This window comes from Paramormyrops kingsleyae, chromosome 2 (assembly GCF_048594095.1).
Source record: "Paramormyrops kingsleyae isolate MSU_618 chromosome 2, PKINGS_0.4, whole genome shotgun sequence".
NCBI lineage: Eukaryota > Metazoa > Chordata > Actinopteri > Osteoglossiformes > Mormyridae > Paramormyrops > Paramormyrops kingsleyae.
Genome location: NC_132798.1, coordinates 15793279 through 15807567, shown reverse-complemented (window position 1 = coordinate 15807567; position 14289 = coordinate 15793279). Strand labels below are relative to the sequence as shown.

At 49.6% G+C, this 14289-nt stretch overlaps 1 protein-coding gene across 1 annotated transcript in view; it reads left to right on the top strand.

The window, feature by feature from the left end:
- Nucleotides 1–14289, top strand: part of bmpr1ba (bone morphogenetic protein receptor, type IBa) — an 86081-nt gene that overhangs the window by 54943 nt on the left and 16849 nt on the right. Inside the window, exon 4 of the mRNA XM_023836655.2 lies at nucleotides 5293–5561. Within this exon, the coding sequence (XP_023692423.1) occupies nucleotides 5486–5561 (76 nt within the window). The 5' untranslated portion in view covers nucleotides 5293–5485. The remainder of the gene's footprint in view (nucleotides 1–5292; nucleotides 5562–14289) is intronic.

The window sequence follows — 14289 nt, the reverse complement described above, 5'->3', positions numbered from 1 at the left end:
ATGGGGTGGGGGGGTCATCTTACAGATTTACACTGTTTACCTAAGAGACCCTGCGGGCTTTTTACTCTGGTTCTGTTATTGTCCTCTTGACTGGGAGCAGTTCACACTATTGCATTTTTAAGAGTCTGTTTATATGCAAAGTGATAATCAGTGAAAACTTAGCATAATACATGCACATAATTAAATGGAGAAAAATGTAATATATAACCATATATATCATTGTGTAGAGCATGAAGCGTTGTTAGGGTGTAATATTATATTCATAGATCTATAATTACTGTTTTTACTGGAGGGAAACGATATTAACATAGAATTTAATCTCGAATCCCGAATTTTAACACACAGCTTTTGGCATTTTCCGTTTTTGTTTACAGATGCTGAATGCTTTCTGGCGTTGTACTGCATCAGGACACACGTACAACTCACTCATTTCAGATTCATATCACTTTAGGGATGTTTGTAATTTAAATTTTGATAGCACTTTTGATGCTTGGGCAAAATATACAGCTAAGAAGTCATTGAGATGTTTGGTGTGCTCCGAGGTTACAGAGAGAGCGCAAGAGGTTGCATTTCTGGTGACTGGCTTCTATTGTAAGCTTCTCTGATGATGAGGACAGTACCACACAGTGCTTCCTGACCCATTATCTCCTGCCTAGGACTGACCCAGTCAGCAATGCGATGGGTCTATGGTACTCCTGGAGGGAAACCTCAAAGATGAGGATGTGGTAGTTGATGTTGAGTGTGTTTTTACTTTGGTGTTCAAGTCATTCACTGCAGTCTCCATGAAATTACAGTGAGGGAACACGAGCGAGGTATTGTGAGGTCGTGTGTGTTTCCAAGTTCCTTGGATGGTGGACAGATTAATCCATGGTGCTCAAGATTCACAACAAGACAAAAAAAACTTCTGAATTGAAACCGCGAGTGAGACATCGTCACTGACTGCATGGATCTTCCAGTTGCTATCAGTCATGTCATTTAGTTTTGCCTGTAACGGTCATATTTTCCATCTGCATGTTGCCGTTTGGCCTGTTCTGTTGGACCTCGAGGAAGAGGAGGCACAGCTGATCCGGACAAGCCTTGTATGGCTCCCTGAACTTGTATTACAGCTTGGGCCTGCTGTCCAACAATGTTTCCCATGACACTGCGGGAATCCCCTGAACCGCAAATCGGTCTTCTTGCTGTTCGGTATGGTGCCATTCGGGCCAGTTTTCTGAGGAACACAGGCCCAATAAGCTAGCAAGGCCCGAGGGGCGTGACTTTTGGTGAAACCGCTCCTACCTGCTTCACCTATTCTGGGCATGTGGGTGTTTCTGCCCACCTCTCACTGGCCACCTGAAAGATACCCCAGGCCCGGGGGCAGAAGGTGGCTGTGGTTCAGTGAATCGTTGCTGTCTGTCTACAGTAAGGGTCACCCGCCCAAAGACAGACCACAAAATAAGCCGCCTCCCTGTCTCCGCTACCCGTCCGACCTTTAACCCCTAACCTTGCACGTCATCGAGGACCACAGAAGGGAAATTTCACATTTCATGTGATTATTTTTACTTTCTTTGTTCGCGTCCCTTTGATCTTCTGTGGTCGTTTTTGCTATGCTTGTTTTAGTTGTGGGAAGAATGGAGGTAGAGCGATTTTTTTTTTTTTTGTAAAGTCAACTGGATTACACCAAATGTTTGACTTATTCTGATTCTTCTTTCTCTAATTATTCTGCTGCTTTCTCGTTATGTATTTCGATTAAATTGTGATTCCTAGCGGTCTGTCTTTGATTGGCGTGTTTCTCATTAGCGTCTCGCTAATATTTACCGAAACAGCCGTTCAGCGACAGCTGAACTCGAAACTGCAGAATTTTCCACTTCCTGCTCACCGTTATCAGTGCCCTTTTTACTGTTGTCATACATCGCCTTTACACTGTACCTCACAGTGTAATTAGTCAAATCTTGCCTTGCCTTTGTTGACTATGTTACCCGATTAATTTATTTGTATTTGGTTGTTTAATGCTGTTTGCTTTTATTCTGCCTGCTTGGCCTTGGCAACACAGAGTTGTGTCATAGTGATAAGGCAGTGGGGGGGTGTGGTGGGGGGGGGGGGGGGGGGGGGGGGGGGAGAGGCCTAAAGCACGTGGGCAGGCCCCCGGTGAATCAGAGAAATGGCCACCTCGACTCGATAATGTGATAATGGTTTAACCGTAAGCTGATTATGATCGGCAAATCTGCTGGCAAGAAAGGGAAAGTGATGAGAGCGAAGGGAGGCGGGGAGGTTGTCAGTCCCCCCCCCCCCCATTTGTGTGATGTGTCCACGGTCGCGCTCATTGTCGTCCTGCGGTGTCCTGTTCTTCGGCTTGGCAGCCCACACTGTGTCCGACCTCAGCTCTCAGCCTGGGTGTTGGGCTTCACTGCTATTGGCTCGCACAGGGAGACGGGGGCGTGGCAGCCTGCTGGGTGGGTCACACCCTTTTCACAGCAAAAATCTTTTTTTTTTTCACAGCAAAAATCTAACGCCATCAAGTCAGTAAAGGGGGGCATATTTGCCCCTCGTTCGGCACCATTATTGTTCCACGCGCCTTTGGCAGACGATGTAATTTCTATAATAGCTTCCCGTTAATCAGCTTAACTTGTAACCTTTTTAAAGGAAATGCTTGTGCCATACGAGGCGCCGTTTTGTTACGGGCGTCGAGAGGTCGGGCCGCTGGTGACCCTGCCAGGGCGGTGGGGGGGAAAGTATGGAATCGGGTTGCAGTCCCCATGGGTCGGTTGTGCCGCCAGTCTCCTGACCGCAGTGGATCAGCCTGCGGGCTGTTGGCACAGTCACGGGTCACGTGTTACATGGGAAACGCCCCCTCCTGACGGCCCCCATGATTCTCCAGGACTGGCTCACGTTACTGTAACATGTGTGTGTGTGTATATGTATATATATACACACACACACACACACATTTAACCTCTGACACAGCTGCAAGCTGCCTGACGTCACTGAACACCGACACGATTCCACAGCGATTCTCACACGGCTACTTCTTCACCCACGATTGTTCAGTCCCAGAATCCTCAGCTGTCTCCCATCATCTCTGGGGAATCTTTGCAAAGTCGCAGAGGACTCCGTTACCGACGTCTCCCGCGCCATTTCACCTTCCCCCGGTGCTGGGGCAGCGCTGCCGTGGCCCCTTTTTTAGGCACGGTGAAGAGCTGGTCTTTGTTCGGGATTTGCAGGCCTCTGGGACGGGCGGACGGGGCACTGGGGAGGAACAGAGCTATTTCCCAGCGAATGGAAACCTATTAACAGCCAGCTAAATATAGCCGAATCCATTTCACCACGTCTGTGCTGTTCAAACACATTCTATTGGTTCTGAGCGTCTCTCTCGGTCCCGAATGTCGGCTCGTGCTACTCTGATTGCTACTAGTGACTGCTGTCTTGTTTTATGCTGCTTGCTATTGCCGATGGTGTTATGTGTTCCTGAACTGCAGGGATCAGTGATATGTTACCAACAACTACCATCATAACACAGAATAGTCATGTACAATTAACAGTTGGCTTAACTTGCAACCACACCGGTATAAACCAATTGTCACCTTGTTTTTGAGCAGAAATGGTGAAGTTTTCACTCTTGGTGAGTGAGTTTTTTTGACCCATTCCATTGGGTGCAGACGGACTGCAGTTTTCTCCTGCTCAAAACGCCGATCCCCTTTCTCTGGCCCACAGAACCACTGCAGCATTTTTGGTCCTTGATCGTGAGCGTGATCCACACGAACGGACAAAGCTTTGCCGTGTTTTCATGACTTTTTCTTTTGTTGCTATTGGAAACGCAGATTTTAGCATGCTTGACCAATCAGGTTATCCGCTTACAGATATCCAGAAACTGCACTGTCCCTGAGTTTCTGTCATTGGCTAGGAGCCGACCTTCTTCCTGCTTTTATCTTTCCTTATGATCTTCATCGAATCTTAAAGTGCTGGTCCTGAACACGGTCCTTCCAAATGTTATTTTTACTTTCCACAATGTCAGATATAATCACCCTCTGCTGACAGTTTGCTTATGATTAATACCAGTTAGTCAAAGGCAAATCAGAAATTTAAGTTCTTATGTTTTTCAGCATAAACGGGTCATTTGGTCCTTGATGCAGACTTCCTCCCTGAGAGAGCAGTGATAGTTTGTGCTTGCAGCCTGTTCAGTGTGTCCTGGGTGGGGCCAACTATAAAAAAAATCAATCAGCTTCTCACATTTTTCACAACACAATAATTACACTAATCACAGTCCAGCAATGACCCAGATAGGTGTGTTATGCCTGAGGAGTGTATATATGAGGATTTTATTGAATAATTTCTCAGACACCACACCAGACTGATTTTAAAACCCAAGGAAGGACATGGGGTGCGACTTTTAAATTGCTCCCCTGGATTCCTGTTGTATTTAATACATTTATTTGCTCAGTGGGCGTTTGGGTCCAGCGTGACCTGCAGGAGGGGCCCTGTTTATACAGCTGCCTGTTTGTGGGGGAATCTGCCGCCTATTCCGGAACCCACCCCTTTTTAGGACTCGAACCCACAACCCTGTGATCATGGCCTCCTTAAGGGCCCCCCCCTGCCCGCAGGCTGATCGCCATCTGCGGGTCACCAAAGGAGCTCAGCAATGCTCACCACGGAAGCTTCCGGGCTACGGACCGGAGGACCCTCTGATTGTGGCTCAGGAGTATGAACGGCCGAGCTCCGGTCTCTCAGAAACCCGGCGCATCCCTCTTATAGGCTGGCCAGTTTGGCGCTCCCGAGACCTGCGCCACAGCGCCACCACTTGGACGGAGGCCCAGCCTGCGGGGCGACAACACCCCGACTGGCTGTGAATTGGGTTTGTTTGTTGCGCTGCCCCCCCCATCACCCATGCAAACCCCCACTCTCACAGGCGGTTCAGTGGCTTGCGAAAGAATTCCCCCATGTGCTTACCACCCCTTGTGCGGTGAGGGGGCTACAATGGCCCCCATCCCCACCCCCAAAAACCCTCTTCCCCGGCCCCTCGCTCAAGCCCTCCCCACCACTTTCTTTGGGAAACAGGAGCTGGGGAAGTGTGAGGGGAACGGGGCGAGGTCAGCGTGGAGCAGGGTGGGGGTGGGGGGGGGTTCAGCTGCTGCTTTGTTGTCCCGTCCAGAAGGTGCCCGGCGAGAGTGGGCCGGCCAAACTGCACGGGCGGCGGCATCCGCGCAAGCGAGAGAGCGGCCCACTAACCGCCCTCTCTCTCTCTCATTCTCCCTCCCCCTCCTCTCTCTCTCTCTCTCTCTCTCTCTCTCTCTCTGCCTTTCTCTCCCTCCCTCACAGCTGGGCCGTCAGTTCAGAGCACGCTTGCACGCCGGAGAGAACCTGCGTCGTGTGCCGGTTCTCACACTACGGAGAGTTGCCAGTCCCCCCGCCCCCTCCCCCCCCCCCCGTTGATCCCCGGCACACACAGACCAACGTGGTGAAGCGAAGGAGGCCGCGGACGACCTCTGGGACTCGCCGCGGTGGACAGAGGATGGCATCTTTACCGGGACGACCCGTTTGGAGCGCCCTGCTGCTGGCACTGCTGTCCGTTCTCCACGCGGCTGAGGGTGAGTGGATGCCCCCGTGCCCCCCCTGAGTGGATGCCCCCTGCCCCCACGCCGCTGGGTGTCTCCTTGCCCACTCCTCCCCTGTGTACATCAGTGTTGTTGGAACTGTGAAGCTGGGAGACAGCAGCCCACAGAAGTTTTGGCTGTTGTTGTGGTGGGGGTGGGTGTTTGTGCTCACTCCGTCCTGTCAAGGTCTTTAGATGAGTGGGGGCTGTGCTTGTCCCCCCCGCCCTAAACAGGCCACTCTTTCCCCAGATCCAGTCTTTGGCTTTCGGAATTTACGCTGATTTTAAGTTTAGTTTCCTGTCCTGCCTTTTATCACCTCTGTAATTCTTCTATATTCTTCTTTCCTTCTGTGGTCAAAGTAGGTATTTGCATAGTATTCGTTCCAGTTATTGGTCTCCAAAAAGTTTTTTGAGCCGCTCAGTGCCTGATGTTTTTTTTCGACATTGGGTTGGTTGAGGCAGCCTCGCTTCTTTGGTCGAGTCCCCAGTGATGGCTGTAGCGCTTCTGGTGGGTGCCTCCATGACTGTGACCCATGTGGTTTGGTTTTGCTGCTTTCAGTGTGTGTGCTCTTCACTTCAAGGGATTCACGCAACTTCAGCTGTCTGACACTTAGAGACGCAGCTGGAACTTAAGCTTTCGAATGAACCGTCACCCTCCCCCCTCCTCCAGCCGTGGCTGTACTGCTGCTGCTTTGCACACATGTGAGCCAAACACGGGTGTGTGCGGTCTTAAGTGTCACACGGGCCCGTGATCATCTCAGAGACTTTCCGTGTTAATGTTTAAAATAATCGCCAAGGTCCCAGATGAAACGCGCTGTTTGGTGGCCCATCCCGGCTCCTTGATTCCTCTTGGTTCCTCACCATTTCTTCATGTCTTCCTCATCTTCATTGCCGCTCATTGTTGGCTGCTGATCACCCTAATATTAGACCAAGATGGGTGCTTTGTAAAATGGGAACTCATCGCTACTTTACCCCCCCAAGGCGTGCACCTTCATTGCTGTCCTCCCCTAATCCTCTCGCTCCCAGACAGTGTACCTGCTGTCCCGTTTGCCAGGCTGCCCTTTTAGCATGTAGCCGCATTGCATTATTGACCCAAATACAAGCTCGGCTATGAGAATAGCTGGTGCGTGTGTGACTCCTGGATCGCGACGGCTGCGAGCACTAAAATAGATCAGCGCGAGAGCACGTTACCATTTTAATTCCGGGAAAACAAACAGAAGTACATGCAATCAGTGGGGAATAGTTAATGTCGGCACTGTCTTGACATGGACAGCTCAAAGGTTTGCATCGTCACTTGGCAGTAGAGTCCGGCAAAGTCTGAGAAGCTTCTCGGGGTAAATAGCTTGGATGCCGAGGCAGGCCGTGACCCACTGAGTGTCTGACTTTACAGCTGCCTTTTTCGCATGGAGAACGTGGATTTCAGGAGGCTCTCCGGAGCCAGACGGAGCCACATTGTAAAGGAAGCAGAGTAGCGAGAACAGGTTAGGACTAGAGTTTAGGGAAAGATGGAGAGGTGATTACGAAAAGGTAGGGAGGGAGTGAGACGTTTGAGAAAATGGCGTAGGGACAGGGAAGCATGTTTAAAAAGCGCCGTGTGCGTCACTGGGTGCTGCAGTGTCTCTGGGGTTTGAAGTCAAGGCTTGCTTTGAGATTGTCTCTGCTCTGTGCCCCCGCCCCACACACACACACACACACACACACACACACGAACACGCTCAGCAATGAAAGGAGCTGCGCGATCCCTTCCCTTCCTGCAGTCGAGGGAATTAAGAAGCCCAGCAATGTAAACAAGGTCACAGTGATCCCACTGCCACATCATCCTGACCTTCCCGGGGGGCTGAGCATGTCGCTGGGTGTCTGTGTGTCTGTGTGTGCGCGCGCACATTTTTGTAATTATTAAATTGTGCGGACTAGATTTCCCCACAACGTGATAAAAACCTGTAACTTTTTATCTTGTAGAGACATTTTTTCAGTCCCCACAAGGACAAACTCAATTTTATAAAAGTCTGTGACTGCAATCAAAAACCAAAAATGCCGAATGTCTTTTATTTGGGTAAGGTTACGCCTGGGTAGAGGTTAAGACTGTCATTGCTGGGATTAGGGTTATGCCAATAAAAACGAATGGAGAGTCCCCACAAAGATATAATAACATACCTGTGTGTGTGTGTGTGAGAATTATGTTTATATTACGTTGTGGGGACCAAATTTTCCCTACACTGTAATAAAAACCTGTTATTTTGATGTTGTGGGGACCATTTTTCAGGTCCCCACAAAGATCTGTGAATGCAATCAAAAATCTAAAAATGCCAAAAGTCTTGTATTTTGTTTGGTTACTTTTGGTTAAGTTTAGGACTGGGTAGGGGTTAAGGTCGTCATGTTGGGATTAGAATTTTCCCCATAGAAATGAATAGAAAGTCCCCACAAAGGTATAATTACAAACCTGTGTGTGTGTGTGTGCGCGCGCGCGCGCGCATGTGAGGGCCGGTCTCACACACTCCTTGGTCTGTGCGTTCACCCTACAGCACTGATTCATTAGCCGAAATTCTTCCTCCTCCAGTCGCTATCAGTTGCTCTGTGCTTCCACACAAAGGGCCGACAGCTCAGTGAAAACACCTCATTCATCTGTCCTTTTACTGCGAGGCCAAACTGCTGTGATGTTCTTCTAAACTCCGTTTTAGGGAGGGATGGCAGGCTCGTCTCTCCCCAGTGCTCGTCTGGGACACACGGATCCCCCCGCTGTTTAATAGGCTGGGATGTCGAGGCCGGTACTCTGAGTTCTGTGTGCGTTTGGTTATGGAAGCAGCTACGGCGGTGTCCCGTTCCGTTCAGCTGGCCTCATTTTCCGGAATCCGCTCACCGTCAGGGAATCGGTCGATCTAATTTTATTTACTACGCCACGATTTTATAAAAGAGTCTGTCACAGAGTGTTCTGCTGCGATTTATGCTAATTTTCCACTGGGACAGATCTGTGCTGATAACACAAACCCCTGGCCCTCAATTTTCAGTTTATGAGGCTGTGAGGAAAGATTTACAAACAAGAACAAAAAAAGAAGTGAAAACATTCTGATACAGGAAACATATAAATGTTTTAATGGAGAAATAAATTCATTGGTACACCTAGTATAATTACATAATGCCTCATAATTACACACTTAGCCTGCTCCATGTGTCCTTGGGGTGTGATTTTTAAACACATTTGTCACTCTTGAAAATCTGCCACAGCCTCTGCAGGGTATATGTTCAAAATAATGAGCTTGAGATTATTACTGATGTCCACTGAAGTCGCTTCCTTCTTGTATTAAAGCATCACTGCTTTGGTCAGCGTCCTGGGTTTCACTGATCTGAACTGAGATGTTCCCAAGTAGATGGTCCTTTCACATAGTTGTTGTTCCATGGAGATGAGTCGTTTGATGAGCCGTGTCCGTGCAGCTTCAGTTAAACTCCTTGGAGACCCGTTGTAGTACATTTGGAAGGTCTGTTGAAGTTGCTCTCAAATAATGTGACCTGCGTATGTTTCTAAGCTGACTGTGATTTCAGCGGCTCCGCATTCTGTGGACATTTTATGTTATATAAATTAAGACAAATAGATTTTGAAATTGCAGTTGTTTTGTATTTACAGTACTAATAATCACAAATTGGCCTAGAACATTCCAAAGACTACTGTATTGTGTAACATCACTTACGCACAGGGCTGTGTGGCAGTCTAGTAAAAATATTTGCAAATGTTTAATTTGTGTCCTACGAGACTCGGCCCATTCAGATTTTGACATAAGTGATTATGCTGTTCATATTAGTCAGACTTGCATAATTTCTGTTCTGAGATATAATTTGCATTTTTAGACATGAAGAGTTTTAGTGTTATGAGGTTCAAGGGTTATGATGCTCTGAAGCTTTGGATTTTACTGGAGATCAGAACAAGATGAGAAATCCGTTCTATTGAGATTTTGCTGTCAAACACATCCTCAACACATACCCAAACTGCGTGCACATCCTCCAGTGTGGTCTGAATATTTCCTCACTGACTTTTAACACCATTTAAAATTAACTTCTGTTCATCTTTTTTGAGTGCTATTATCAACCTTTTTTTCTCCTGAGTCTCCTAGCACTGTATAAAGTCAGATGAATAGAACTTCTCAGTTTTATTCATTTAGAAGGACAGATATCTATCTGACTAGCAGTGAGATACCTTTCATAGGATCACTGTAACCTTTCGGTTCTTGTTAAGTGTCCATTTGGTGAAAAGTTTACTAATTGCTGCGCTACGTGTTGCCGCAGCAGCCCTGTGTCAAGGCTTCACCCTCTTTGAAGTTATAGTTCCTCTCGCGTGGGCCTGTGCGGTAACAACGGCCTTGTTTGGACCACGGTGAACGCAGGAATGGGCAAGAGCTCCTCTGTGATGAAAGCTCCCTATTTGAAGATAGATTGAGTTCATGAGCTGAGCTGCATGGAACGTGTTTGACTCACACTGGCCGCTTTGGGCGGCCTTGAGAGACCACAGCAGAGGTAAACTCTGCCCATTCTCGAGCACACATTTAGGCAAGAAGAATAACAAACTCCTCCATTTGAACTCTTGGGTTATTTCATTGGCTTTGATGGAGTGAACTGCATTATTGTGCGATTTCAGAAGACGCTCGAGCTTTTGTGGACCAAGGATGCATGGCTGACAGACTCAAAAGGTTCAACTCCACGCTTTTTTTCCCCTTCCCTCTTTCTTTCTTTCCCTGGAGAACAGATGACTGTAAAAAAAAAAAAAGAAAAGTAGAATAAAAGAGGAAGGAAGGTTTTCCTGTTAGTCTCCTGACAGGATATGGGTCGTGTTGCTCAGACAGAGCCAGGTGGATCAGGCTGTGGCACCTGCAACACAGGGGGGTGGGGAAAAGGTGAAGGGGTTGAGGGGCCTTGGACACCCCTTCCTGTAAATGACACCCCCAGAGCTGGTGGGGGGGGGGGGGTTGCCATTGAGCACACAGTTCAGCGCTGGTGCAGAGTCCCCAGATTCTGTCACTCTCTTGAATACCGGGAGATTAAAACCCGGATCCCAGGTCTTGAGGAATGGGTGTGGGGGGGGTGAAATGAAAAAGGGAAGGGTAATGAAAGGGGGTGAGGGGGCTTGGACAATGGAGCCTTGTACGATGGGGGGTGCTTACATTAATATGCATGACAGAGGTTTTTTACTAGTCTGTGGTCTATCTTTTTTTTTTGGGGGGGGGGGATACCCCTGCAATATGTCTGTCATGCATGACAGCCTCATGCTTCCTGGAGACCACGTCCCGCCCACCTGGCTCGTTGTGTTCATCTATGTCCTCTGGAGGACGCTGGACAGAGGGACGTCTGGGGCAACTTCTGCCAGCCTGACACCGAAACTGCGCGTGGCTGAGGAGCAGGAGGCGTGCTGGAGGTCAGGGGGGCCTCCCAGGGCGGCGCTCTGTGTGTTCCAGGGCGGCGCTGTAGCGTTTCCCGAACCTCATAGCACAGAGGGACGTTTGGGGCGGCTCCTGCCGACAGACTGCGCGGGGCTGAGGAGCTGGAGGTCTGCTGGAGGTGTACCTTCCTGGGCATCGCTACTAGTTAGTAGGTCAGCTTAAGTAACCATCATTGCTCTGGTTAGTGTCCGGTTAACCTCCCTCTGGTCCTGCTACAAAATCATGTTCCAGTCTGAGCACCGAACAAATAAGATTAACATTTGTCTGTGGGGGAAGAAGCTGCTCACTCATTTCCTTAATTTTGGGAGGAAATATTAAAATTAATTGTTTTAAATTCATATGGGCTTCTTATTCTGTCTCTGATGGTTTGCTTCTGTGTGTTTTTTGGATGTTAAGAACCTACATGTGAGTGTAAAGCCCTCATGCAATTTTTGCAGTCTCATATCTTAAAATGTGAACATGGTGACGCTGGGCGATATTCTCTGAACAACTAACCAAATGTTTCAAACAATTTGCCATTTATTTGAGTACTAATTAGTGTGGTTTGGTTTTGGCTACCTGTCAGGTAGAAAGGCAGCATCTGGTGGTGTTTTTCTCGCACGTCATGTGATGTGCAGATCTGAGTTTGGTGGCTCCCTCTCCAGGTTGTAACTAATAAGCTGTGAGGGTGAGACACGTCACCCTTCATGTCTCGTGAGGGACGCTCTCAGGAGCGCGAGCTGTCACTTTGTACCACCTGATCACCGTGAGGATGCCATTGGACAGGCTGCCTTTGTGGGTAAGCCTGCGAGGAGCCGGGCTGGGGGGGGGGGGGCGTCACTGAGGGGTGACGGACAGCGGGCAGGTGCGGGGCAGCGCCGGCACTGTCCTCTGATGCCTGCGGAGAAGTGGGGGTGGGGAGGGGGATTAAGCTGAGTGCTCTCACGCATTGTGTGGGTGTGGAACTGTTGAGCTGTGATGGCCGGGTGGAGCTGAGCTGTCTATGCCTAAACATGGAGGGGAGTGGGGTGGGGGGACTCCGCAGTGCTCGGGGTGGGGGACTCCGCAGTGCTCGGGGTGGGGGACTCCGCAGTGCTCGGGGTGGGGGACTCCGCAGTGCTCGGGGTGGGGGACTCCGCAGTGCTCGGGGTGGGGGACTCCGCAGTGCTTGGGCAGGCTGGCCTCCTCTCGGGTATTCCTGAAAGGTTACCGTCGGCAGCAAACGCCGGCCTTTATTTCTGTACCAGTCGCCGACATCTGGCTGTCACACTGTCGACTGTTGCTGCCATCCGAATACACTGTTTGCGATGCCTGGAGAAGATACGGGTTAGACGATCTGTGTATTCTAGAGCCAGCCTGTTACTTTTTGGAGTAGATGGCTGGTCCGTTCTACAGCCAACCTCAACACAGTCTGGAGGAGATTGTCTGTGCATTCTGCAGCTGATCTGTTTGTTCTAGAGCCAGTTCATTACTTTTAGGAGTTGAGTGTCTGTTCTAGAGCCAGCTTCAACACTATCTGAAGAAGATGGTCTGTACTTTCTAGAGTTAGTATCTGTTCTAGAGACGACCTCTGCACTGGTTAGAGGAGATGATCTGCCTTTTCTAGAACCAGGCTGAGCACTATGTTGTGTGAGATCAGCAGCGACATGTTTTCAGTGACCTGTGTGTTCCAGTTAATAAAAAGTTAATAAAAAGTAACTGGAACACACACTGTAGCACACACTGCTGTGTGTGCTAGAGAAAGTGCTGGTATCCTGCATGTGGAACGTAGGTTAGAATACAGATTATGCAAGATTTCCTTTTAATAAAAGTGTTTGAGAAATAATGAATGTAAGTGTTTATGAAGGGATTAGCAAGTGGGATTAGCAAGCAACTTTATGGACTTCAGTAGATTGCAGTGGGATGGACAGGCCAGTGAGATTTACAGCTCGGTTATAATTTCAAAACCAGACCACATCCACTCGGGTGTGAAGACTCTGATCATTTTACAATCTGTGTGAAAATCCGCAGCCCTGATGACTCCCAACACCGGGGGGGGGGGGGGGGGTAGTTTTCCAGCATGGTTCATTCCAGGAATTTGTCTTTTTGCATTTGGGGTGGTGAAATTTAGGTTTGGTTCTTCATTTTCATGGAGTTGAACCTGAAGATGGGAGATGTGCTGTGTTTGATGCAGAGGCAGTTTGTTCCTGATTTTTCACTGAGCGGAGGGTCAGATTCCTCCAGATTTCTCAATTTTGAGGAGTGTGGGGTGTGTGAATTTCTGCAGCTCCTCTCGGCCAACCTGCCCTGGCGTGTGGGACAGCGTGAAGAGCAGGTTTCAGGGCGAGCGGCAGAGACCAGGATGGCGATCAGACACTGGTTAAAGACAAATGGAACAAGACGGCGAGTTGGCGCTCGAATCAGTTCGAGTCCATTAACCGCATTGGGTGCCTGGAGTGTGTCCAGCAGGTCCCAGCTCCGCGTGTTTGCTGAGGGCAATGCGAGGGAGACGCTTAAGGCAGCCCACCGTGAAATGTGGTAAGCAGATGGGAGAATAATCGCAGGAGACGTCGGGGGGTGTTTCGGCACAAACAGCGGGCGAAGTATTAGTGCAAACGAAAGGTAAAGTATCAGTGCAAATATAGGCAGAGCAGCCGGCTCTCTCGGGTCCGTCTCTCAAGCGCACCATCCTGGCAAACATCGATCGCTGCTAGTGGGTGGAGTCACGCCTGCAGATGGGCAGCCGGCATGTGTATAAGCGGCGGTTGGCGTCCTGTTTGCGCTGCCAGCTTGATGCCAGGCCTGGAGGTTTCCTTCGCGCTGCCCTGTTGCCCAGTTCCCATTCTCACGTCTCTCCTCATCCCCATCCAGTCCTGACCTCGGCTTCCTCCCCCGCGGACCAGTGGGGGCTAATCCTTTTATCTGAGGGCCTCGCCTGGAGCCGCCCGCCTGGCCACCCGCCGGAGAGAGATCAGATGGGCTGGACGCGCCACATGCAAACGAGCCGGAATCCGTGCCAACAACAAAGGCGACCCGACTGCGCCCCGCGGCTCTAGGTGTTCTGGGAGATAAGGGGGGCAGAGCTGTCGTACGGCACTTTGTTTTGGGGGGGTGGGCGCTCACACAGATGCAAAGTAGCACTTCTGCTCAATCAGAGAGAGGCGAGACCGAGATTCCTGTGATACGGACCTTTACGGAAATGACTTGCTCGTCCCTCTGAGGACCAGCTGCCTGATGGTGGACCACTGGGATTCCTGGCTAAAAGATGTTGCTTCTGCACGATTTCTGCTTTAGTACGTCGGCTTTATTTCCGATTCGTTTCTGCTTAGAAGTAGTCAGGAC